Source organism: Myxine glutinosa, chromosome 2, assembly GCF_964187855.1.
Source record: "Myxine glutinosa chromosome 2, kmMyxGlut1.1, whole genome shotgun sequence".
Classification (NCBI taxonomy): Eukaryota; Metazoa; Chordata; class Myxini; order Myxiniformes; family Myxinidae; genus Myxine; species Myxine glutinosa.
In genome coordinates, this window is record NC_136262.1 from 108,180,841 (window position 1) to 108,206,514 (window position 25,674).

General features: G+C 44.6%; 2 protein-coding genes across 3 annotated transcripts in view; both read left to right on the forward strand.

Annotated features, from left to right (window-relative positions):
- LOC144890862 (uncharacterized) overlaps nucleotides 1–25,674 on the forward strand; it is an 812,162-nt gene that overhangs the window by 240,090 nt on the left and 546,398 nt on the right. The window lies entirely within an intron of this gene.
- The window catches only part of LOC137421444 (rho family-interacting cell polarization regulator 2), a 105,091-nt gene continuing 93,290 nt past the window's right edge, over nucleotides 13,874–25,674 (forward strand). The window contains exon 1 of one of the 2 annotated variants that reach the window (XM_078771396.1): nucleotides 13,874–14,127. In XM_078771396.1, the coding sequence (XP_078627522.1) occupies nucleotides 13,906–14,127 (222 nt within the window). In that variant the 5' untranslated portion in view covers nucleotides 13,874–13,905. The remainder of the gene's footprint in view (nucleotides 14,128–25,674) is intronic. The other variant, XM_078771397.1, reaches the window with a different exon arrangement.

The following is a 25,674-nucleotide window of genomic DNA, read 5'->3' on the forward strand; positions in this document are numbered from 1 at the left end:
ATTCCTTGGTGGATTTACTGGTATGTTTAGGGTCATTGTCATGTTGCAAGGTCCACCTTCGGTTGAGCTTCAACTTTCCGACAGATGGCCTCACATTATCCTCAAGCACCCAATGGTACAATGAAGAATTCATAGTGGATTATATGATGGTGAGCTGCCCAGGCCCTGATGCAGCAAAGCTGCCCCAAACCATAATATTTCCACCACCATGCTTTACAGTTGGTATCAGGTTCTTGTGGTCAAATGCTGTCTTTGGTTTTCGCCAAACGTGTCTTCTGGTATTGTGGCCAAATAGCTCTACCTTTGACTCATCTGTCCAGACCACATTGTTCCAGAAGTGATGGTCTTTGCCGAGGTGTTCATTGGCAAACTCTATTCTTGCCCTGATGTTCTTTCTGGACAGCAAAGGTTTCCTCCAGGCACACCTCCCATGTAGATCAAATTTGTGCAGCCTCTTTCTAATGGTAGACTCGTGCACTTTGACATCAACAGTGGCAAGAGGTACCTGTAGGTCCCGTGATGACATTCTGGGGTTCTTAGAGACTTATTTCAGCATCTTGCGGTCTGCTCTCGGGCTGATCTTGCTGGGCGGCCTGGCCTGAACAAGTTGGCAGTTGTTTGGAATCTTCTCCACTTGTAGATGATCTTCCGGACAGTCGAATGATTGATTTCAAATTGTTTGGAGATCGTTTTAAATCCCTTCCCAGACTCGTAGGCATCTATAACCTTCTTTCTGAAGGCATCAGAGAGCTCTTTTGATCTAGGCATGGTGACGCCGCACACTTCAACAACAAAGAGCAAACCAAACTAAATGTCTGAGGTTTAAATAAGACAGGTTCCTCCAAGATCCTCTCTAACGATGTTCTAATCATTTGCACCTGAGCTAGTGCATCTGATTCTAATTTTAGGTATTTGAAGTAGTGATAAATGTAGGGGTGTACTTACTTTTTCCACATGCGAAATTTGCATTTATGTTTATTTAAATGATACAATGGACGACAAAATGTAAATGTTTCATGATATTTGTTATATTATATCACCTTTATCGATCAATATTGTTGAAATGAAGATCAAATAGCTGTATGTTGAAATATGTTGGAAAAGTCAAAACTTTACATGGGGTGTACTTACTTTTTCACGTGACTGTATATATATATACTAGCGGGGTCACCCGTGGGAATCCCACGGGCATGGATGTGTGACATTTCGACATATTGAGTTAGATGCTGCACATTCATTTTTACAAAATGGTTACTGGCAAGTTATCAGATCCAGAAATGGTGTGATGAACACAATTTATTTATTTCACATAATATGTGACCCCTCACTCCTCTCCACCTGACACTCTCCTGTCTCCACCTGACACTCTCCTCTCTCCACCTAGCACTCCTCTCCTCTCCAATCCCTCACATTCCTCTCCTTTCCAATCCCTCACCTCTCCAATCCCTCACACTCCTCTCCTCTCCAATCCCTCACACGCCTCTCCAGTCGCGCCTCACACTCCTCTCCAATCGCGCCTCACACGCCTCTCCAATCGCGCCTCACACTCCTCTCCAATTGCGCCTCACACTCCCCTCCAATCACTCCTCACTCTCCTCTCCAATCGCTCCTCACTCGCCTCTCCAATCGCTCCTCACTCGCCTCTCCAATCGCTCCTCACTTGCCTCTCCAATCGCCCCTCACTCGCCTCTCCAATCGGCTTTCCCCGTCTCGTTTCTCTCGTTTTCCTCCCGTCTCGTTCTTTTTCTTGCTCCAAATCGGCCCGTCTCGCCCGTCGGCCCGTCGGAATCGGAAATCGGCCCGTCTTGCTTTCGTGCTTGCGCTTAAATAAATTGTGTTCATTACACCATTTCTGGATCTGATGACTTGCCAGTAACCATTTTGTAAAAATGAATGTGCAGCATCTAACTCAATATGTCGAAATGTCACACACATCCATGCCCGTGGGATTCCCACGGGTGACCCCGCAAGTTTGCATTGACGTTCGTCGATGGACTCGTTCGCCCGTCTCATTCGTTTTCTTGCTACATCCTGTTCAAGTCTGCGTTCTTCATCGATCGTCTCATTCATTTTGGAAATAGAAGTTTCCACGCAGCGCATGAATTGTCACGATCCTCAAGAGGAATTTGTCTCGTAATCATCAAATGATAAATGGCAAGTAAATTATATTGTGGAAAATTAAAGATTTCAAATAAACCTATTTAAAGTGTATGCGCTCATAACTAATTAAACCCGTGGGAATCCCACGGGCATGGATGTGTGTGACATTTCGACATATTGAGTTAGATGCTGCACATTCATTTTTACAAAATGGTTACTGGCAAGTCATCAGATCCAGAAATGGTGTGATGAACACAATTTATTTATTTCACATAATATGTGACCCCTCACTCCTCTCCACCTGACACTCTCCTGTCTCCACCTGACACTCTCCTCTCTCCACCTAGCACTCCTCTCCTCTCCAATCCCTCACATTCCTCTCCTTTCCAATCCCTCACTTCTCCAATCCCTCACACTCCTCTCCTCTCCAATCCCTCACATGCCTCTCCAATCGCCCCTCACACTCCTCTCCAATCGTGCCTCACACTCCTCTCCAATCGTACCTCACACTCCTCTCCAATCGCACCTTACACTCCTCTCCAATCGCGCCTCACACTCCTCTCCAATCGCGCCTCACACTCCCCTCCAATCACTCCTCTCCAATCACGCCTCACACTCCTCTCCAATCGCGCCTTACACTCCTCTCCAATCGCGCCTCACACTCCTCTCCAATCGCGCCTCACACTCCTCTCCAATCGTGACCGATTGCGCATCTTTAATATGCGCACACACGGGTGACCCCTGAAACATATTTTACTTCCGGCTGATAATGTTGAATGAAATAAAAACGAAGAAATATATGTCGGCATCATTGTTGACGTTTTTGTGACGACTGTCATCAAACGAAAAAGTAATATATCTTAACGGAAAAGCAAAAGCGAATTTTTAATATATATCGACACGTTGCCGTTGGTGTCATGTTGGGCGGTGTATGATACATCATGACGCGATTTTTAAAAATATATCTCTGCATTTTCCCGCGTGTGTGGAATGTTCTCAATTATTGCTGACACCGAGTCCAAAACCATCGATAAAAATGAAATCATATGGTGAGTTAGATTGGAGATAAAGGCGTGAGAGAGACTCAATGGCCTTGAAGTTACAGGCGTTTGAGAATTCATTTCGTTCTATAAACGGCAACTTTCATCGGATTTTCTTCCCGTTTTTTTTCAACCGAGTCTAAAACTATGTTAGCGACTGTGAAAAATGAAATGATATATCGAATTTTTAATATGTATCGACACGTTGCCATCGGTGTCATGTTGGGCGGTGTATGATACACCATGACGCGATTTTTAAAAATATATCTGCATTTTCCCGCGTGTGTGGAATGTTCTCAATTATTGTGACACCGAGTCCAAAACCATCGATAAAAATGAAATCATATGGTGAGTTAGATTGGAGATAAAGGCGTGAGAGAGACTCAATGGCCTTGAAGTTACAGGCCTTTGAGAATTCATTTCGTTCTATAAACGGCAACTTTCATCGGATTTTCTTCCCGTTTTTTTTCAACCGAGTCTAAAACTATGTTAGCGACTGTGAAAAATGAAATGATATATCGAATTTTTAATATGTATCGACACGTTGCCGTCGGTGTCATGTTGGGCGGTGTATGATACACCATGACGCGATTTTAAAAAATATATCTCTGCATTTTCCCGCGTATGTGGAATGTTCTCAATTATTGCTGACACCGAGTCTAAAACCATCGATAAAAATGAAATCATATGGTGAGTTAGATTGGAGATAAAGGCGTGAGAGAGACTCAATGGCCTTGAAGTTACAGGCGTTTGAGAATTCATTTCGTTCTATAAACGGCAACTTTCATTGGATTTTCTTCCCGTTTTTTTTCAACCGAGTCTAAAACTATGTTAGCGACTGTGAAAAATGAAATGATATATCGAATTTGATTTGAAATAAAACTGGGAGAGAGAGCAAGACACCACGGGCCTACAAAACAGGCCTCAAAGCTATGCGAGTTAATAAAATGGTGGATATTTGTTTATAATTATATGAAGCCACTCCCAGAATGGGTGGAGCTATGGGTGGAGCTACTCTGCAAACCGAGTAAGCCACACCCCGGACAGACGCCCAACAGACAGACAGACAGACAGAATCATCTACGGCTATTATAATATATATATATATATATATATATATATATATAATAATATATATATATATATATATATCTATCTATATCTATATCTATATCTATATCTATATCTATATATATATATATATATATATATATATATATATATATATATATATATATATATATATATATATATACAGACTTGGCATTTAATATGGAATTTTTTTTTTTTTTCTTGACTTGGGTTTACTTTCTGAACTCGGTATATCAATCTGGTGAGTTTCTTTTACGCTTTGGTGATTTCTTTGTTAAAAGAACCATGTCACTGATTGTCTGTCGCAGCAAGAAGTCAATAACAGGATTATATCACAGGTGGCGTGACAAAATGTACGGACAGGTGCATTTGACGATTGGCTTCACAATCGGGTATATAAGGGTTGTTGCGTTCTGTATTAGTGGAAACAACTGCTGCACATCTACAAACGTTATTGCCGCTTCCCCTGGAGATGGTCCGTCAACTCGACAATGCTGTTTGTCATTTAGTGGTGGCTTTACGAAATTCCGGCATGAAACAGCGTGCTATTGCTCCGCAGTATGTCATCACTCAAGGTCAGGCGTCAAAGATCCTGAAACGAAATGCTCAGAGGGGTGTCCCTACTCCAATACCGAGGTCAGGACGTCCCCGCAGAACCACAAGGAGGGATGATCGCCAGCTGCACCGGTTAGTCCGCAATGGCCGTACCAAGTCAGCTAATCGGCTTAGGGCTGAGTGGCAGCAACTGACAAATGTGCCTGTATCCAGAAGGCTAGTCAACCAACGACTGGTTCAAGCAGGCTATTGTGCCAGGCGTCCCCTGAGAAAGCACGTCTGACCAGACAACACCGCCAGCGCCGATTGCAGTGGGCCAGAGAGCACCGTCAATGGCAGCCAGGACACTGGAATCACGTGATCTTCAGTGACAAGTCTAGATTTCTGGTCTATCGTCAATATGGCCGCGTCCGAGTGCGCAGGCAAGTGCATGAAGCCTACAACGAAGATGGTATAGTGCCAAGAGTCCAAGCTGGAGGTGGTGGGGTGACCGTTTGGGCTGCTTTTCATGCAGGGGGCAAAACTGACCTGGTTGTTCTGAATGGAAACCTGAACCAGTTCAAGCACAGGGCCATTCTGGAAGAAACATTGCTTCCATTTGTTCGTGCAGCCTTTCGAGGAAACTTTGTCTTCCAAGATGACAATGCACGGCCTCATCGTGCTCGAATGATCCAACACTTTCTTGCTGACCGTGGTGTAGAGCATATGGAGTGGCCTGCCATGTCCCCGGATATGAATCCGATAGAGAACTTGTGGGCAGAATTAACGCGTCAAATCGACAACTTGGACCAGCAGCCTGTCTCTGTGCGTGAATTGCAGCAGGCTATTGTAACTGCATGGCAAGCAATTCCTGTCCAAACCTTGGCAAATCTCATGAACAGCATTCCTCAACGTGTACGTGCTCTCCTGAATGCTCGTGGGGGTTACAAGAAGTACTGAACTGTAATTTTACTGCCCGTAATCCCAGTCGTAATTTAACTTTTGTTTTTGTTAAAAAAAAATTTGGGCTCGTATGCAAAATAAAGAGATACTTCTGGAAAACGCACAGAAGTTTAACACAGTACTGTCCGTGAATTGAGTTTGATATCAGTTTATATCACTTTCAAGGATCAATTTATTTGCTTCGAAATGTCAAATGTGGTTTTTGTTTCTTTTGAAGATCACATTAACAAAATCTAGAATAATTTCAACATAATTCCAATGAACTTTTGGTTCTCAGTCATCTTGAAAAGTAAGTTCACCCCCACAAAAAAAATATTCCATATTAAATGCCAGGTCTGTATATATATATATATATATATATATATACATACATACATACATACATACATACATACATACATACATACATACATACATACATACATACATACATACATACATACATACATACATACATACACACATATATATATATAAATATATAGCCTGGTGTTGGGCTAGCGGCTAGGGTGCCAGCGTAGGATCCAAGGATCCTGGGTTCGAATCCCGGTCGATCGCTGAATTAACGCCAGGGGGGTTGACTCAGCCTGTCATCCTTCCGAGGTCGGCTAATTGAGTACCAGTTCACTGGTAATTCCCTGTGTGTCGTAAAAAGGCGACAAACAGGGTTGGCGTCAGGAAGGGCATCCGGCCGTAAAACATTGCTTCAAAAAGGGGACCAAAAAAAACAACAACAACCACGGTCCCCGAAAAAGGCCAACCCCCGCTTTGCGGGGAAAAATGGCCTCTAAACGGTGTTTTTTCATTTATTTATTTATATATACACACACTCATATATATATATATATATATATATATATATATATATATATATATATATAATGTATCTGTATATATATTGTTGCGGATCCCGGGTTCGTCGACGTACTAAGGGGGGTTTAGGCCCTGCTCCCCCTCGAACTCCGGGTCCACGAGGCCGCCAACCACAACTACTGTACTCGTGGCGGACGGGTTGCTAGGCAACACCAGCCGCCGAACCCGCAGCTGCGCGTGGAATGGTTAACGGTCACAACCCGAATACCTTCGGACACACGCAGCCGTGAGAACGGGGGCTGAACCCCGCATGAGTCACGTGGATTCTTGACGCCGAGTGGTTGTGCGTCGCTTGACTCGTGCCGTTAACACTATCGAACCCGATCGAGCGGTTTTAATTCGGGCGATGCTAAGTCAATATGGGAAAGGACAATTACGGCCAGGTTGGAAACCAAACACAGTATTTATTCACGATATATACAGAACATGGACAAAGCGAAGAATCTTAACGGCCTTACCTATGGTGCCAGACAAGGGCCCTCATTCGTTCGGGGAAGGGGGGTTGGGGGGGAAGAGGGTAATGCGCAAGAAGCGCGGCCGCCTCGTGCAGCTCGCCCGGATGGGCTCGGTCTTGCGGCTTGTGCGAATGGGCTTGGTGGACGAAAGCCCCCCCGGGAATCGCTCCAACCCGAGGCACCAACAGCCGGAGGTGATCGCGGTAAGGACGACGATCAATCACGTACTCGTAGCAGGAACCAGAGGAGCGTTCAGTATGCTGGAGCCAAGCGAGAGAGTATAGGAGGAGCCCAGCAAGAGAGTATAGCAGGAGCCCAGCGCGTGCATCAGAGAGACAGGCTAGCAGGTTCTGGGCCGGGTTTTATATACCCCCAAAACCCTACCCGAATGTTCCGTGGGTCTCAATTGGCCGCCGGGGGTCACGTGACGTGACAGCCCCTCATTGGTCACCCTTGGCCACTCCCTTTAGCTCCCATTGGTTGCAGCTCTCATTGGCCACTCCCTTAGCTCCTCCTTCGGGCCTGCAGGGCCTGGCCGAGTCCCATGACGAGGCACTTTAGGCTTCAATGAGGCCGACCATCATCCTGCCTGCCTCAACGCATACTAACACTGGAAAGGGGTCTATGCTTTACATTTGATAAGAAATAACTAACTATAGGAGTAACTAACTAATATATAGTAACTAAATAACTAACTATATATAATAACTAACTAATATATATATATATATATATACACATACATGCACACTCATTCAAAATCATGTTCTGTGATCTAATTGCTCACAATTGTTGTCTTCACCTTTCTGAGAACATTGGCCATTATTTTTCTGAGATGTTCTCAATGGCCTTACAATTTTACTCTTCCTGAAAAGCCTATGCAACAACACGAGTTTGGTTCTTCTGGGGTTCACCACGACCATTTTACACTTTAAGGTTTCAACTTGAGGTGGGAGAACACCTTGTGCGCATACATTTGGTGGAATTACCGCACAGGAAGCTAAAGGTTGCGAAGGCCTGAATTGTGTGCTTTTTGGATGCAAAATCAATAATTTTGGTGCAAAAGCAATCAAAGCACAATTGCAAATATTTCAGTTATGACAGAATTAAAGTAATGAATCAGTTATTTCAGTAATTAATTAAAATCCACAGAGAACATGTGAATCTGAATTGTGTTATGTTAATTATGGATCACTCACCTGTTACCACTCACAGCTCCTCAGATCACCTGGGGCGAACTCAACCCCCCTTTTGTTAGAAGTATACCTTGGGCCCTGGACAGTATACCTTGGGCCCTGGGGTGAGTGTTTCACTTCAGTTGAACAATCCCACCCATGGTTTGGAGAAGGGTTGAGTTCGCCCTGAGGTGAGACCAATCTCGCAGGTGGCCCCAGGGGAGAAAACTGCAAGTGTAAAAGCTCGAGTACGTTCACCTTTGAGTCGTCCCGGGGCCACCCCCAAGATTTGGTGGAGTACAAAAACGACTTTTCTGAAAAGTCCACAAACTAATGCTTCCAAATGGGACACCCAGCTTTACGTGAAGCCGAGGGACAACAACCGGGACTGTGAAGCACCAGTCCAACAGTTTAAAGTCTATGTCGGAAATGGAACCCAGACCAGACAACTTGGAGACAAGTTTGCAGTGATTACCACTGCAAATTATCATATTTATGAAAGCTAAAAGTTACCATAAGACATCTTTACAAATGCTTCCAAATTTGTGGAACTTTCCGTCATATATGCGATACTAGGGTGTTCCGAGACGAGCATAGCGGATTTGTTTGCTTGCTTCTACGATCAGTAAGAGTGGCTTTGGAACGCCATATTGAAAAGCTCTTTACTGCCAGCAAATGCCACAACAAGTACCAAAATTACTTGTCTTTCATTTCAGTTTTCCTTGCCATTTTCGCACGATTCTTGTTTCCGACCAGAATAGCTCCTTCCTCTTCTTGAGACGGTTTAGTTTGCATCCTGTGAGCCGTTTTGAACATGTCGCTCTTGGATTATGAATTAGAGCTGACACTTAAGAAGAAGCTGTGCCATTGATTTTGTGGGTTTTGATCGAGGATGAGAGGATGTCTTTGTTGCACACAGGGGTAGTCAATTCGCACCACACCTCCAATGTGGTACCGTACACAGAAGCTCACAATTCAGCACCAATAAGCTCTCATAATTGTTATCTCAAACTGCAGGACTCGGATGTACAAATTCAAACAAGAATACCACTCCTCATCGGAAAACAACACAGCCCCAAAACCACACCTTGAAAATGGAACATGTAGATTTTACGTTTATCTAACTAAATAAATACGACCTATCTAACTAACTAAATACGACCATCTAAAGGCAACAACCCGCCGGTTAGGAGATGGCGTCTCCTAAAAAAAACACCCATCCGGTTAGTTCCTTCCGGAGATCCACTATGGTCCCTCTCAGTCACCTCTAGGAGATGTGGCAGGGAAAGGTGTATGCTGCATGCGTGAGAAGTGTTGTGATTTATGGGAGCGAGACATGGGTAATGAACGTAGAGCAGCAACGAAGGCTGGAAAGGGTGGCAATGCGAATGGTTCGGTGGATGTGCGGTGTATCGTTGAGAGAGAGGAAGACAAATGATGAATTGTGAAAGATGATGGGAATAGAGCCTGTGATTGATGCTGTGAAGAGGAACAGGTTGAGATGGTTTGGTCATGTGTTGAGGAAGGATGAAAGTGACTGGTTGAGAAGAGTGATGGAAATGAATGTAGAAGGACGTAGAGGACGAGGAAGACCGAGAAAGACTTGGCTAAAGGTGGTGGAAGAAGAAATGCGGGCAAGGGGGTTAACAAGGGGAGATTTAGAAAATAGGGCAAAATGGAGAAGATTGTCATGGGGCCTGCAATGCTAACCCCCGCTCTAGCAGGGAAAATGGCCTTAAAATGCCTGTTGTTGTGATGTAACTAACTAAATACATGTTCAAGGCCATTTTCCAGTAGCGAGAACGACTGTGACACTCCGCAGGACTAAAAGCGATACCACCTAAAGGGCCAACGCGCTCCCCAGGAAAGGCAATGGCCATCCAGTAAGGAGATGGCGTCTCCTAAAAAAAAACACCCATCCGGTTAGTTCCTCCTGGAGATCCACTGTGGTCCCTCTCATTCACCTCTCGGAGATGTGGCAGGTAGGATCACGAGGCGGATATGTGGCTGGGCCATGCCTTGGTGGCAGCACCCCTGAGGGCCATTGATGGCCTGAGGAGGTGACCACCTGGCGACCTTCAGCAGCCTATCTCTGAGGCTTTGGAACAGCTCAGCAAGTGTCGGCCCACGAAACATTTCTATTGGGTGTGTGGCAACTTGCCAGACACTTTTATACTGCTCCAGACCCCCAGAATAGCTCCATCCTCTCCAAACTGTTGGCCCAGACTTTTTGTTCTACACACCCTCGTGGCATGTTTAAAAAGCTCTGTACTGACATCAGTGCTGCTTCCTCATTCGTCACACCGCTGGCTTTACTCCTGGGGATTTGCGATGGCACACCATTGCCTTCGCTTTCGTTCTTCTTTGTTATGGCCCGGACTTTTGGTGGGCAATCCTCTCAGCCCAACTGTCATGGAATTGTTGTTGTTACCCCCATTTATTATCCCCACGCTCTTAAAAAAAAAAAAACCCGGGGTAGGGGGGATATTGTAATTGGCTCCCTTTGTGTGTCTGTCTGTGCGTCCTTCCGTAATGCCATCTCCTTCTAAGCTGTTGGGCAGAAATTCACTAAACTTAGTAGTTATGATCTCCACATTTTACGAAGGTGCAAAAACAGTATCACATATCGCCCAATTCCCTGGGTCAGGTTCACAAGGTCAAATACCAAAAAATACAATTATGGGCACATTTGAAAACATTTTTTCAATGAACCCTTGTGTATGCAATCAACAATTGGGGGTGCATGAAATATGAAACGATTTTTAAATTTATTTTACCCCGGGTTCATGCCCCAGGGAGTGGGATCTTAGGGTCACAGGAGTCAAAACGGGTTTTTTAAACTGAAAATTTGACATTGGGCCATTCCTGGTGGAACCTTTTGCCCTCTCTCAACTTTTAAAGCTGGGCAGCATGGGGATTTGCAATCGGCGCCATCGCCTTCACTCTAGTTCAGCTGGCTATGGAATTGTTGTCAACTCTGCCACCGAAGGTGTGCGAAGGTTATGTTTTCATCCCTGTCTGTCTGTTTGTCTGTCTTATGTCTGTGAACAGGATATCTCAAAAAGTTGTGGACGGATTCGTACAAAACTTTGTGGACTGGTTGGGTGTGTGTCAAGGAAGAATTGATTATATTTTGGTGAAGATTCGACTTCGAATCCGGATATGGGAATTTAAAAAAGAAATTCAGTAATTGTTCAAACAATAACGAGAACGCCACTCAGTAGAGCGCATACTCCCGCCGTGGGTTTAGTTGGAATAATACGTTTTGTTTAACATCCCCTCTCCCCAAAACAATAAATGAAAAAGAAAGTAAGGCCTAACTGTCAGATAATTTATTTTGATATATCTCGGAATTAGAGGAGAAAAACATAATTTAAGAATAAGAATAAAAGCTTTAATGCAGTAAAACAGAAAAAATCTTTCCCAAAAAAATTTCCAAAATAAATTCCTGGATCCAGAATAATATCCTGAGTTTCACCAAAAACTAATCAATTCTTTTTTATCCCAAGGGCAATCATCCCACCAACTTTCATCCAAATCCGTTCAGAACTTTTCCAGATATCTTGTTCACAAACACACAAACACACGAACATACGAACACACACACACACACACACACACACACACGGACGGACACGATTGAATGCATTACTCCCCGGCGGGAGTAATAAACCTGAATATCGCAGAGCCAGAACCAGAATTATTTTTTTGGTCTGGGAAGCCCAAGCGAGGTTTCTTCTTCTTCAGCCTCTCACAACCCTGGGTGAATATGCGATCTTTTTTTTTAAAGTTGGAATTTTGCCAAATCTGTTTTATTCGTTTGTTAATATACCTCAGCCATTGACAAATCTGGAACTAAGTCTTTATAAGTTCATCAAATACTGACACCGCGAATGACATTCGCTGAGCTAAATGTTGATATCTCTTCTTAGGTAAAAATAAAAAACAGTTTTAAAGCATTATACGTATCAAACGATACATTTTATGAAACGGGGAAACCTAATACACACGTTGGTGGTTTTAAAATGACAGAATGTGTCTTTATTAGAAAGAAAAAAAAATGAACATTGAAGACGACGCTGCTAAAAAAAATACACCGCTCACGCATAACCACGAGTTTAAACTACATTTACAACAAATATGAAAACTATTTTCATATCACAATGTGAAATATAGAATATATAGAAGATAATGCTTAAAAAAAATACACCGCTCTAACGCATAACCACGAGTTTAAACTACATTTACAACAAATATGAAAACTATTTTCATATCACAATGTGAAATATAGAATATATAGAAGATAATGCTTAAAAAAAATGAGCCCTATCTTCCAATGGTAAACAATCCTTCAAAAAATTCCTGGATCGGGAATAATATCCTGAGCTTCACCAAAAACTAATCAATTCTTCCTTATCCCAAGGGCAATCATCCCACCAACTTTCATCCAAATCCGTTCAAAACTTTTCCAGATATCTTGTTCACGAACACACAAACACACACACACACACACACACACACACGGACACGAGTGAATGCATTATTCCCTGGCGGGAGTAATAATGCTCTTGCATCTTCTTCCTTTGTGATGATCATAACTACAAAGGTTGGTGAATGTCTGCACAACCATTTCGGAAGAGATAGGGAAACAGATGGATGGATGGACAGACAGACAGACAGACTGATGGAGCCGATTACAATATCCCACCATTTTTTCTTACAGCGTGGGGTAAAAAACAAAAATCTCGAGAGGAATGTAATCATAAATGTAACCAGAAGTCGGCCATGACTTGATGGATCTTGATAACTACATGTGTGATGTCTGTACCTGCCCAACTGCTCTCCTCCCCAATCTTCCAGTCTCCCGCTCTGAATTTGATGTAATAAACTCTTAGATTGAATGAATGTGGTGTAGGTGTCGTGCAATAGGTTAAATCGACAAGATATTGAGGTATGTTAACTGCTGTGGGAGCAAGAAGGAGCTGACATTTTGAGCATTAACCTTTCTTCCTTCTTCTTCTTCGGAGCAAAAGAAAGAGTAGATGCAGCGCAGACTTGATTGGCCAAAAGGTTTGCGTGCAAGTTCCTTGTTACCCTCGCCTGAGGAGAGGGTATTGCATTTGAGTCCGTTTTTGTGTTTGTTTGTCTGTTTGTTTGTCCGTCTGTTTGTCGCACAGAATAAATATGATTTTCTCTGCAACCGTTGGTCCGATTGACAGGAAATTTTCAACATAGGTGCAACTCCACCTGTATAATTTTTTAATGATAATTATGACGTCATAGGTCACGTGGTTCGGCCGCCATCTTGGAAAAAACGAAAACATTTACACCTCTATATCTCCGAAAGTGCTGCAAAGAAAAAATTGAGACATGGCTCATTGTAAAGAACTCTCCATGGGGAGTAAAATATGTTGATGATGATGTCATAGGTGTCTCCAGTATGACGTCATAATTAGACGAGTACAAAACCTCATCCGATCAGGAAGAAATTTCTTGAGCATCATCTAGGGATAAATTGGTGGAGAAAAAAAAAATAACGATGACTTCATTAGTCACGTGGTTAGGCCGCCATATTTGTTTCAACACAAAGCATTGAAAAGCACTAAAAACACGTCCTTGCGAGTGTCTGCAACCTCTGATTGCTCCTTCTTGTTTATCATTGTGTAAAATCACATGCTGCATAGGAGAGAGGTTTCACTTCATATTCTTCCCAAGTATTTTGAGTGGTTTTGTAGTGCAGTTCACCCATTGAACTTGATTGTCTTCCAGGTGTCTTTGCGCTATGGGCGGCAGCGGTGGCGCTTACGGGGCAAGATTGAGGCTGATGGACAACAGAGTTGGTTAAAGGATGACATGGTGCTTCAGCCAATCATCGCAGAGTTCCTCTCCATTAAGGTAAACTACTCCATGGCTTTACATATGGAAAATATGAAATTTATCATCAATATCAAATTTTGTCGAAGAGTTTTGCAAGCAGAAGTGTGGGCTGAAAATTGTCAAGAAGAGTGGGGAAAAACCGAATTCTTCTGAGACAGAAGAGCAATGCCTGAGTAAAAACAATGGAAATGTAAACAAAACATTTTGCTATTTTATGTCAAATATTCCTCGAGTAATATTATTTTTATTACCTATGCCACCAAAGGTGGACGGAGGTGTTGTTTTCATGTCTGTTTGTCTGTCTGGAATCCTGATATGTCAAAAGTTGTGGACGATACTCGGTGGACAGGTTCCATGCGTGACAAGGAGGAATTTATTCGATTTCGGTGAAGATCCAGATGCAGATCCGAGAATTTTAAAGTGATTTTTCACCATTGAGTGATATGGGGCCAAAGACAATACATAGCACGATATCTCAAAAAGTTGTGGACGAATTCTAACAAAAACTTTTTTGGTTTATATGCTTCAGGCAGCGAGTTTGACAAGTGGACCAGGATGCCAGACTGTGTCAAATTCCCAATCGAGTACATGTCCAGGGAGACACTCGTGCCCTATTTGAGACTTTGATCCCCCAACAATTGCTAATAGAGGAACAACAGCATATCCAGAGTTGAATGAGCCGATAGAGATCTGGCTGTTTGTAAAGAGGAAATTAAATAAATCAGCAACAACAATGGATTTCAAGGGCAGAGATCATTTCCCCAAAAGTAATCTTGGTGATATATTTTGATTTTCCTGATATTGTCTTTTGTTCTTTTTAAAATGTTTTGTTTTTAATCTTCTATTAGTTTTCGAAACCAGTTGCGAAGGCTCTAATGACCCGATATTTCTGGGAATTGACGACACACCAATGTGCAAAGCTTGGGTTTTGGGAGTTGAACCAGGAGGTTGGCCTGTTTGAGATCTTTGGCATAAGATGAGTATGCTCTGCCATTTACCCATGCTTACAGAAGAAAAGGGAAGCACTTTCCATGATTTTGTGTTTTGTTGTTGGTTGTGTTCCATGTTGGACGGATAGCTTAGAGGCATACACGCCCAACGGCTCAGAGTGTTCCATCCCTCAGATGGACATCAAACGGTGTCCCATCTGCTCACATTAGTTGGTGGATGTTACATATCCCATGGTGTCCGTGCATATTGTGGGCAAGCTATCACCGGCACCCTGGCTAAATTACAAATTGCTGCACCTACAGTCGGGTCATCGAGTGTCCTGCATCGGACTGGTGACCCATCCGGAATGGCAACTCTTCGACACTGCTCTAGCACAATCGATATTCAGGAAAGAGTATGACATGATACAGTGTGTGTGTTTGTGTGTGTGTGTTTGTCTGTATGTGTTTGTGTGTCTGTGTTTGTATGTGTGTGTATGTATCTGTGTGTTTATGTGTGTGTCTGTATATGTTTGTGTGTCTGTGTATGTGTATGTATGTGTGTATGTATCCGTGTGTGTCTGTGTGTGTCTCTATGTGTTTGTGTGTCTCTGTTTGTGTGTACGTGTGTGTGTGTGTGTGTGTGTGTGTTTGTGTGTGTGTGTGTGTGTGTGTGTGTGTGTGTGTGTGTGTGTGTGTGTGTGTATGTGTGTGTTCATTCATTCGTGTTCTTATGTTCTAATCTACATAAGTTTGTATCACAAAATGGAACAAGGCCCTCCTATTGCCCAAAGTATCTGCACAATTTAATTTTTATGTTTGTTTGAGGATCTTTTTTGTGATCTTTTCCAGGCACATCATCCGGTTCTTCACTGTTGCATATCACAGCACCTTTGCTCCCATGTCTCTTTTAATAGTCGTCACTGAACCCCGGAGAGCTTCAAGTTGTAGTTCATTTGTTGTGTTATCACCTGTCATATCTTTCAATCGGCCTCAGTGGCTCAATGCTTCGAGCGTCTGCCCTGAGTCTGGGAGGTCAGTGGTCCGAACCTCGGCAGAGTCATACCAAATACTTAAAAAATCGTAGGTGCTGCTTCTTTGCTTGGTGCTCAGCATTTTAAAAGGAGAATGGCATGCAAAAACAACCATAGGTTGGTAATAATAGCGCAGGCTTTGACAGGCCAAATTGCCTTCTCCTACTTTGAAGTTCCTTGTGAGGGAAGTCATGTTATTATGGATTGTTATGGCACCGGGACACGAGTGATTATGGAGGTGAGAATTGTGACTGGAACTGCGGTCTCTTCAACAACTCTGGGACCACCAATTGTCCCTGGCAAACTGCCCCCTTCCTTCACCAAGCAGTCTTCACAGGTACTACCACCACACCTTCCCTCTCGGTCAAACACTATCCTCAAATGCTTTTCACAAACGCTTTCCTCAAAATGCTTCCCTCATAAGCTTTTTGCATGAAAACCCCTTTTTCCTCTCGGAAGCTTTTCCCCACACGCCGAAACTTCATGAAGGCTCTCCCTGCGCTTTTTGTCTCTCGGGGGAAGGAGGAGCTTTTGCCAGGATGATCCCATGCCCCGCCCATCTTGGTCTCGGCACGGCATGTCCATTCCCAGGCGAGCAACCGTCTTGGCCAATCCGGGTGAGCTTTAGAGCATATCTGCCCATGCCTGTAGCGAGGCGCCATCGATCGCCCAATGCTGTACAAGCGGTCCATTACAATGGACACCAGGTGCGGTGCTCGAGTATCTCAAGGTGTTGAATTGCAGGGGTATGCAATCGATGTATGGTTTGTTTGACAGTGGGTGTTAACAGGGGAATGAAGTCTGATGTAAATAGCACGATACCCTCGATAAATTCCTGCTGTAACCTACGGGAGGCGCTGCAACAGTGGCACAGCTACACCGCCAGGAAATGATGATACCCACAGCCTTGTGCTGATCACCAAAGAAGAAGAAGATTCCTCTCCAAATAGCCTCCCTGACTATTTTTTTTTTTTTTGTATACAAGATCGAGGCTCGTCTAAGAGCTAACATCAATCAAAAAAAATAAAACGGACACACAAAACATACAAGAAAGTGAGCGGGAGACAGGATGGGGAGAGGGGGAAGCGCACAAGTACAACAGCAGAGAACAGGGACATCGGAAGATCTGTGGGAGGGAGAGGGCTTGGGGGGAGGAGGCATGGGAAGGCAGGGGGTGGGAGGGGGAGGTGGGAGAGGTATAAAACATATGGACACTGCTAGAACTTCCAGGAAAGAAGTCGGTATTTCCAAAAAAGTGTATCTGGGGTGAATTAACGGGGGTAGAAGAGTTCAAGGTTTTGGATGGGGGAAGATGAATGGTGTGATGTTGATTTTCTTCACGACCCCAAGTTCTCTGACTGTTTCAGCTCTCAACCTTCGTTCACCGTGTTTGCAAAGGATTCATTGTTAATCGAGTTGACCTTAATAGTCCATGAGCCAGACCAGATATTGGTACCACCTGGGGTGGCAAAATCTCACCGTGTTTTCTTGAAAGGCATATACCCATAGATGACAAAAAACTTGGAAGCCAAGCTTGGAACGGTCGCTTAGTGCTAGTAATCACCTCTTAAAGATGGAGGACTGGGCCCGATCCGGGACCCGAAATTATGGGGTAGGGGAAATATAAATTGCGATATCGTTTGAACTAATGGTCCAATTGCTACAAATAACCAATCAAAATGTTGGACATTTCATGTTCTACATAATTATATCTATTATTTGCCAATATGCTAATTAAGTAGGTCACTAGAGGTCAAAAGGTCATAAAATTTGACCCCTGCTTAAAATGTGGCCATCCGTCCAAAAAAATCACCACAGTTACCCTACCAATGGGAATTTCTCAGCCAAAATGGGCTCAAATAGAAGTTAATAAGTGTCCAAGTCCATTTTATGCCTAAAAGTGTGGATTTTATTTGTATCTGAGCTATGGTACATAACGGAATTTGACACATCTTTGAAAACGGCCATATTTAGCCTGAAAAACATGCAAAAATGGAAGATGCCAATGTGTTGGTGTCAAAAAAAAAATCTTTCAAGCAACATTTTAATACAAATGTCAAATATCATGTGAAAATGTGCTCTTATTTAGTTTAGGGCTGTTAGGCATTTAAAGGTCACATGTAGTCAAGGTGAAGGTCATTCACCATTGAACCTCAGGTATGCATTTTTTACGTCCATCTGACAGAATACCTCATGAAACATGGGAAATCATCCCTTAACAACATATCAAAATATTGATACCTGCTAGAAATTCCTCTTAATGGATTTGGTCGGCCTATTTAAGCCTCAATTCCCAGCCTAATCCTACTGGTTCAAAGAGACCCCCGAAGAGCATGAAATACAACTACATGTATCTCCCCCAGAGAGATCAATAACTAATCAATACATTTATTAATTGTTTCATCAGAGTTGACCCCTTGCACTACCAAGCATCACATCCTCCTACAGTACCATAGTGTGTCCATTAAAGGGGCCCCAGTATCCATGTCTGAGTTGCATCTCAATCTTCGTCTGAGTCACTGTTGTCATCATCGGATGAGCCTTCAAATTCAACCTTGCCATGTTCCTCCTCCTCCTCCTCCACCTCCTCTTGCATGTTGCTACAAGTCTGCAACTTGCATAGGTATGTGCACCTCATCCTGTTCTGGAGGCAGGAACAGCTCTTCTCAAAGCACTGCCTTGGACAGTTGCAGGCGATCAACTCCATGGCAGCCTCAGGGGCAGGTGGTGCGTCACCCCAGTCAATCACCAACTGTCCGTCATCTACCCTCCATCCAGGGCCACATGGAGACGGAATATCTGGATTCCTGTCCAAACTTCTCTTCCAGATTGCACATTGGTAGTTGGCCCTCTTACCGTGATTGAGCAAGGAAGATGCACAGGGGGGGAGTTGCCAAGACTCGGCCTCGCCTTTCTTCGCACAAAAGATGTTGAAACGCAACTCATTGATGCTGTTGATGGCTGTCCTGGCGCTGTAGAGGGAACAAGTCAGTGCCTCTAGTCGCTGGATTGATTCATTTGATAGGTCCCATTAATTATTGGCCTAATGACTGCAGGGTGGTCATGTGTTCCTCATGGCTTATAAGCCGAAGAGCTGAAACTTTGCCGCAGCCAGCAAAGCTGCTCACGGTGTCACAACCCGTGAATGAATGGAGACCCAGGAGGCAGGCACATTTTTGAAGACCAAGGGCATCTGCAGCTTTCCTAATCTCTATGTATTCAGTGCGCGTCTTGGATCCCAATTTGAAGTATACTGGGCATTTTAACTTTGGTGTGAAGGCCATTGCCAAGATGAAGACATCAGTGTCTGGTGACACGATGACAGCAGCTGTCAGACCAGACCTGACGCAGTGCTCGGCATGTAGAAGTAGCCGGGTGTCTGCCTCCTCCTGGCTGCTCTGTAGATCTTGAACATCAGACACTGAGTCCTTTGTAACTCTTGTGCACTTGTCTCCATGTGTGAGGAAGAGCTCTTTCCTGTCCAGCCTCTCACGTAGACTTTGGTCGTTGCTCCATTCCTCAACCAGAAAATCAATCAGTTGGGTCTTGTTGTTTACACAATGTAGAAAACTCTTCCATTGCTTCAACCTATGGCCGGATGCAATCTTACCAAATGTAATGGCACTCTCAGACCCTCTTTTTACCCGCTCGGCATTTTTAATGGAGTTCTCCTTGTAGACGTCGAAGACAACATCAATTCGACGGTTGACTCTCCCCTCCCTCGGGACCGCAGACAAGATGGATTTGGAGGCTTCTCCAAAAGAGGCATTAGTGGTATTTGCCATCATTTTCTGTACAATGGCCATTCTATCAATGATGCAAGCTGAGTTAGAAGGGATGGTATTTGCTGAATGTTTTCAAAGAGCATGGAATGAAGGGTGCTCCATCCTTCAACTCCTCTGGTACTGGAGGCCAGGGCATTTGAACATCATGCCGCTTGACATCATTTCTCAGGATAGTGGACATATTTATCATCATCATACTTACCTTGGAGGTGTTCTGCTTGGTAGCTAGGAGTTCCTCTTTAAGCCTCTGGTTTTCTTTCACCAGCTGGGACAGTGAAAGGTTGTCAGGATAGACCAGCAATTTGCCCATCTCATCTGGTATCATATGTATACTCTCCCCAAACTCCCCCTTGATCTTTCTATGGATGTGCTTTTTAGTGAACGTTTTAACCTCACCTAGGCCGACACCAGATTCTACAAACAAATCAAGTCAGGTATTTGCATAACTCAGTCATTATTATCACTTGAGGCTTCTCAAATATAACCCCTAATGAACCTGAACAGTCCACTATGACAATGTTCTTCAGTCTTAGCATACTCCTCGTCTGGGTCTGGGTGGAATGCCACCGGATCACCACTAGTTTCAGAGTTGGTCTTGGAGCTTGTCTGTTTGGTATACCTATGATAGCAAGACCGGTGGTAGTGGCCCTCAGCTGCAACTAGGTCTCGGGACGTAATCGCCATCATTCTTGGATCACTTTGGTTCACTGCTGCCTGCCTAACCATCTGATCTGAACATATATCGACGCATTGGACCAAGGGCTCTCTTGTTTTGCTGCTTGTGAGATACTTGCTGCTTTTCAGGCAGAAGATGCAGACTGGTTCATACACGAGTGATGATTTTTTTTTTTTTTTTTGTATACTGAATCGAGGCTCGTGAAAGAGCTAACATTAACTTCACAAACAAATCGACCAGACAAACAAAATACACAAAAAGAGGGAGCGGAAGACAAGATGGGGAGAAAAGGGGAAGCACACACACACAACATCCGAGAGCAGGGAGATGTGTGGAAGGGAGAGGGCCCGGGGGTAGGAGGTGTGGGAAGGGGGGGGGGGGGGGGAGGGAGAAGTATAAAGCACAAGGACACCAAGGACTTCCAGGACAAAAGTTGGTATTTCAAAAAGTGGAATTGGGGTGAAATTAGCGGGGGTAGAAAAGATCAAGGTTTTGGATGGGGGAAGATAAGAGATGGTGGTGAACAGCTGTTTTAAAGACTTGGAGGGTGGAGTGGGATTGAAGAGAGTGAGGGAGTTTGTTCCAGAGATGGGAGAAAAGAGGAATGAAGGAGTGAAGGTGAGCAGAGAGTCTTGATTTTGGCAGTTTAACCAAAAGAGGGTTGCAGGCAGATCTTGTGCGACCTGTAGGAATATTTGCAGGACAGAGCCCAGAGAGAGCTGGGGGGGCAAGGCCAGAGAGGAGTCGGTAGAAGACGGAAAGACCACCAACCTGCCTGCGGTGAGTGAGTGAGAGGCCCTTGGAGTTAGCTTCATCGCGGGAGATTCCAATGATTCTGAATGCTTTGGTTTCAACAGCGTGAAGGCGAGCTAGGTGTGAGGCAGGAGCACCAGCCCAGAGGGGAGAGCAGTATTCCATTGAGCTGCGGATGAAAGCCTTGTATGTGGTGAGGAGCTCAGGTGTGCCAAGGAAGGACTTCGCACGACGGAGGATGCCCAGTCGGCGACTGGCTTTGGAGGCCAGATTTGAAATGTGGTTTTTCCAGGAAAGATCATGGCAGATAGTGAGACCCAAAAGCTTGAGTGACAGAACTTCTTGGAGAGGATTATTCAGAAAGTGGATGGGAGGGTTGTCCAGTCGGTCTTTTCGGAGAGACATCGTAAGAGTGTGAGATTTGTCAGGATTGAAAGACATGTTCCACTTGTTTGCCCAGTCTGTGATTTTGTCAAGGTCTGCAGAGAGTGAGGAGGCTGCAGACTGCCGATCTGAGGGATGACGAATGGAGCGACAGAGAGTAGAGTCGTCAGTAAAGAGATAGAGAGGATTTTCAAGAGAGTCAGAGAGATCATTGATGAAGACCAGAAAAAGCACAGGGCCCAGAACACTGCCTTGGGGAACTCCAGCCTGAACAGGAAGAGGAGATGAGAGAAACCCATTCAGGGCCACACGTTGACTACGACTAGAGAGGAAGTCCGCCAGCCATGCGTGGAGATTTCCATGGATACCAAAAGAGGAGAGTTTAGTGAGCAGAGCGGGGTGCCAGACCGTATCGAAGGCACGTGATATGTCAAGGGAGACTGCTCTAATTTCCTGTTTGGCATTGAGGACCTCCATCCATTGTTGAGAAAGCAGAAGCAGCATGTCCAGAGTGGAGTGTCCAGGTCTGAAACCAAATTGATGATCAGAGATCAAGCCATTGGAGAAGAGGAAAGATTTCATATCTGAAGCAATGATGGATTCCATGACTTTGCTGATAATTGGGAGAAGGCTGATTGGTCTGTAGTTGCTGGGATCTGTTTTTGCACCTTTTTTGTGCAAAGCGGTGATGTTGGCAGATTTCCGAGCAGATGGAAGATGACCTTGAGCAAAAGAGAGGGTGAAGAGAACAGAGAGGGGGAGTGAAAGAGCGGAAGAACATGATTTTAGGACCCGTGGGCTGATGCTGTCAGGTCCAGTTGCAGAATCAGAGTCGGGGGTTGACAGAAACTTTTCCACCTTGTCAGGAGGAAAGGACACAGAGTCCAGGAGCAGCTGGGTACGGTGGGTACAGAGAGGGATGGGTTTGGGACACAAGATTTAGAGGCAAACACAGAGTTGAGGCATTCAGCTTTTTCACGTGCGGAGTCAGCCGTGTGGCCATTTAAGGTGAGGGAGGGGATGGAGGGGGAACAAACACCAGAAACAGATTTCACCAGACGCCACCAGGATTTGGAAGAGGGAGACAGATAAGAGAGTTCGGTCCTGAGGACGGAGATATATTGTTTCCTGGCTCTCCTGAGGGTGGACACACACTTGTTTCGGGCTTTGTGAAAGGAAATGAGATTTCCTTCCGTTAGATTTGCTTTCCAGGAGACGAAAGCAAGTTGTTTCTGGGCAATAGCCTCACCACAAGATTCCGTGTACCATGGACGGGAGGAAGGGTATGACAACTGAAGACGAGAAGGGATAAATCTGTGCATGAGAGAGAGCAATTTACTTTGGAAGAATTCCCAGGATGAGTTGATGTCAGAGGCAGTGGAGATGGGAGACCAGTCCAGATGATTGATGGCTGCTTGAAGACCGTGCCAGTTGGCCTGAGTGAAATGCCAGACTCGTCGACGCTGAGGAGGCTCTCTGAAAATGGTCAGAGAGATGTCCACTTTAACAAGCACATGATCAGAAGAGCCGATTGGAGCAGAAGAAGAGCAGCAGACATTTTCAGGGAAGTTAGTCATAACCAAGTCCAGAAGAGAAGATTCTCCGTTGACTGAGATCCGGGTTGGGAAATTGACAGATTGTGTCAGTCCCAGTGAGTCACAGAAGTCCTTTGCTGAAGAGCCATGGCTGGTGAGAGAGGTACCCACCCCCAGCCAACTGGCATGGTGACAGTTGAAATCACCACATATGAGGAAGAGAGAGTTGGGATGGGTAGATAGAAGTTGGTCCATATTATCAGACAGCGAGATGTCGATGGAGTCATCACTGTTTGGTGGACGGTACAACACGCATATGAACAAAAGGTGGAAGCGAAGGGGAAGCCGTAGCCAAAGGTATTCCTGGGGGTGAGGTGGAGAGAGGGCAGTGCAGGGCGAGTGAGGAAGAGAGTTTTTTATAAAGATAGCAACCCCACCTCCAGGACGAGGCTCAGGTCTATCATACCGGAGGAGGGAGTAACCTGGGAGAGATACCAAGGAATCAGAGACATCATGAAGGAGGAAAGTTTCTGTTAAGCAGATCACGTCTGGTTTGTCAGAAGCAACCTGTATGGAGAGATCAGTTAAGTTTGAGCGAAGGCCCCGGATGTTTGAGGTCCATACTGTTAAGGAAGAGGAAGGGGGAGCATCGGATACAGAACAGGGGGGGAGCGGTAGGGCAGGATGTGGAAGAGGAGGAAGAGGTAGGGAGAGCTGTTGCAGGTGTGTCAGAGATTACAGAATAGCTTGGAGAAAGGGAAGAATGGGGCGGACAAAAGGTTTGATGGTGTTTGGGTGAGGTGCAGTGAGGTGTTATTTGAGGAGGGGGAAGAGTGAGGCAGAAGGTTGAGGAAGATGAAGGTGAAAGTTGGAAGGGGGAAGAAGCGGGGAGGACGCTTTGAGGAGGAGGGGTGAGAGGGGAGTCTAGGAGGGGAGGAGTGAGGGAGAGTCTCGGAGGGGAGGGGTGTGGGGGGAGTTTAGGAGGGAAGGGGCAGTGGGGGAGATTTGAAAGGGATGGGTGTTTGGGAAGATTTGGGGGGGAGGGGCAAGGGGGAAGATTTGACAGAGATGGGTGATGGGGAAGATTTGGAGGGGAGGGGTGTGATTGGATTTTGAAAAGTGTACGATTTATGGGAAACGAACATTTATTGCAAAATGAGTTTCTTGAGACATTCGAGTCAAAAATACGTTTGAGGACGCTGAAGGGTGGGTGGAGTTCTGGAGAGTTTAGGGAATGAATGAAAGATGCACTGTAAGAGATGGAATTTTTTTTTTGAATGAATAGAATTGGTGAGCAAGTCGAAAGCATCCTTTTATAGAAGAAGTAGAAAAAAGTGTTATAGAATATGACATAATAATAAAGTTCTTCAGGGGACAGATGAAACATGTATTAACAACTTGATCACGTGATCTCGAACAACGTGGTCGAAGAACGAAAGAACAAATAACGAAGAACGAAAGAGCAAAAGAACGAAGAATGAAAGAACAAATAAGAACGCACAAGCGGATAAGAACAGGGAAGGGAAAAAAATTTTTGGTTTTTTTTGAGATTTTAAAACACGGGAGTATTGGTGAAAAGACCGTGAAAAACAGAGACCGAAAGTAGTTGCAGCGTGATCGAAGAACCGCTGAGACAAAAAACAAAAGCCTCAAGCCAAGGTCTGAGGACACGGTAGCCGACTAGTACTACACTAGGCCTCAGAATACACGATACGAAAAAACCGACGATTCTGTACACAGGTATGAAAAACCAACACCGAGAAACCTATTAAAGTCACCCCAATAGGTACATGCACCGAAAGAAAGATAAAGATACGACAAAAACACAAATGTGAAAGATCACTTAGCTTCGAAAGCGTGAGCGCATGGAACAGCTTCGAAAAGACGTCAACAGATGATGACGAGGTTAGACCTGCTGATGACTTTCTCCGGTTCAGTTCTTTCCGTCCCGGCTCATCCGGCTTCTCTGTGGATGCCGCTTTTTCAATAGCATCCAGGTCACGTTTCTTAACGAATTGATTCCTGCATCCCCTGTGATACAGGACTTGTGGGATCTCATCATCTCTGGCAGTGGCAGCAATCCTAAGAATGCCGGCATGCTTCCGGATCTCAGCTGCTTTCAGAAGCCGTTCCCACGATGCACGATCTTGGGGCGAATTCAGCTCAAGGTCTGTGTCCTCGCACTCAAAGATGCAGGAGGAACGGGTCAACTTGCGTGGCAGTAAGGGTACTTGGTCTCGATCTCCAGTGCCCTCCATTATTGCCGGAAAGTGAAAAAAAATGCTAATTAAATATCAGCATATTGACATCATTCATTTTGGATGCTTTTCGGGCTAAAAATGGCCGTTTTCAAAGATGTGTCAAATTCCGTTATGTACCATGGCTCAGATATAAATAAAATCCACACTTTTCGGCATAAAATGGACTTGGACACTTATTAACTTCTATTTGAGCCCATTTTGGCTGAGA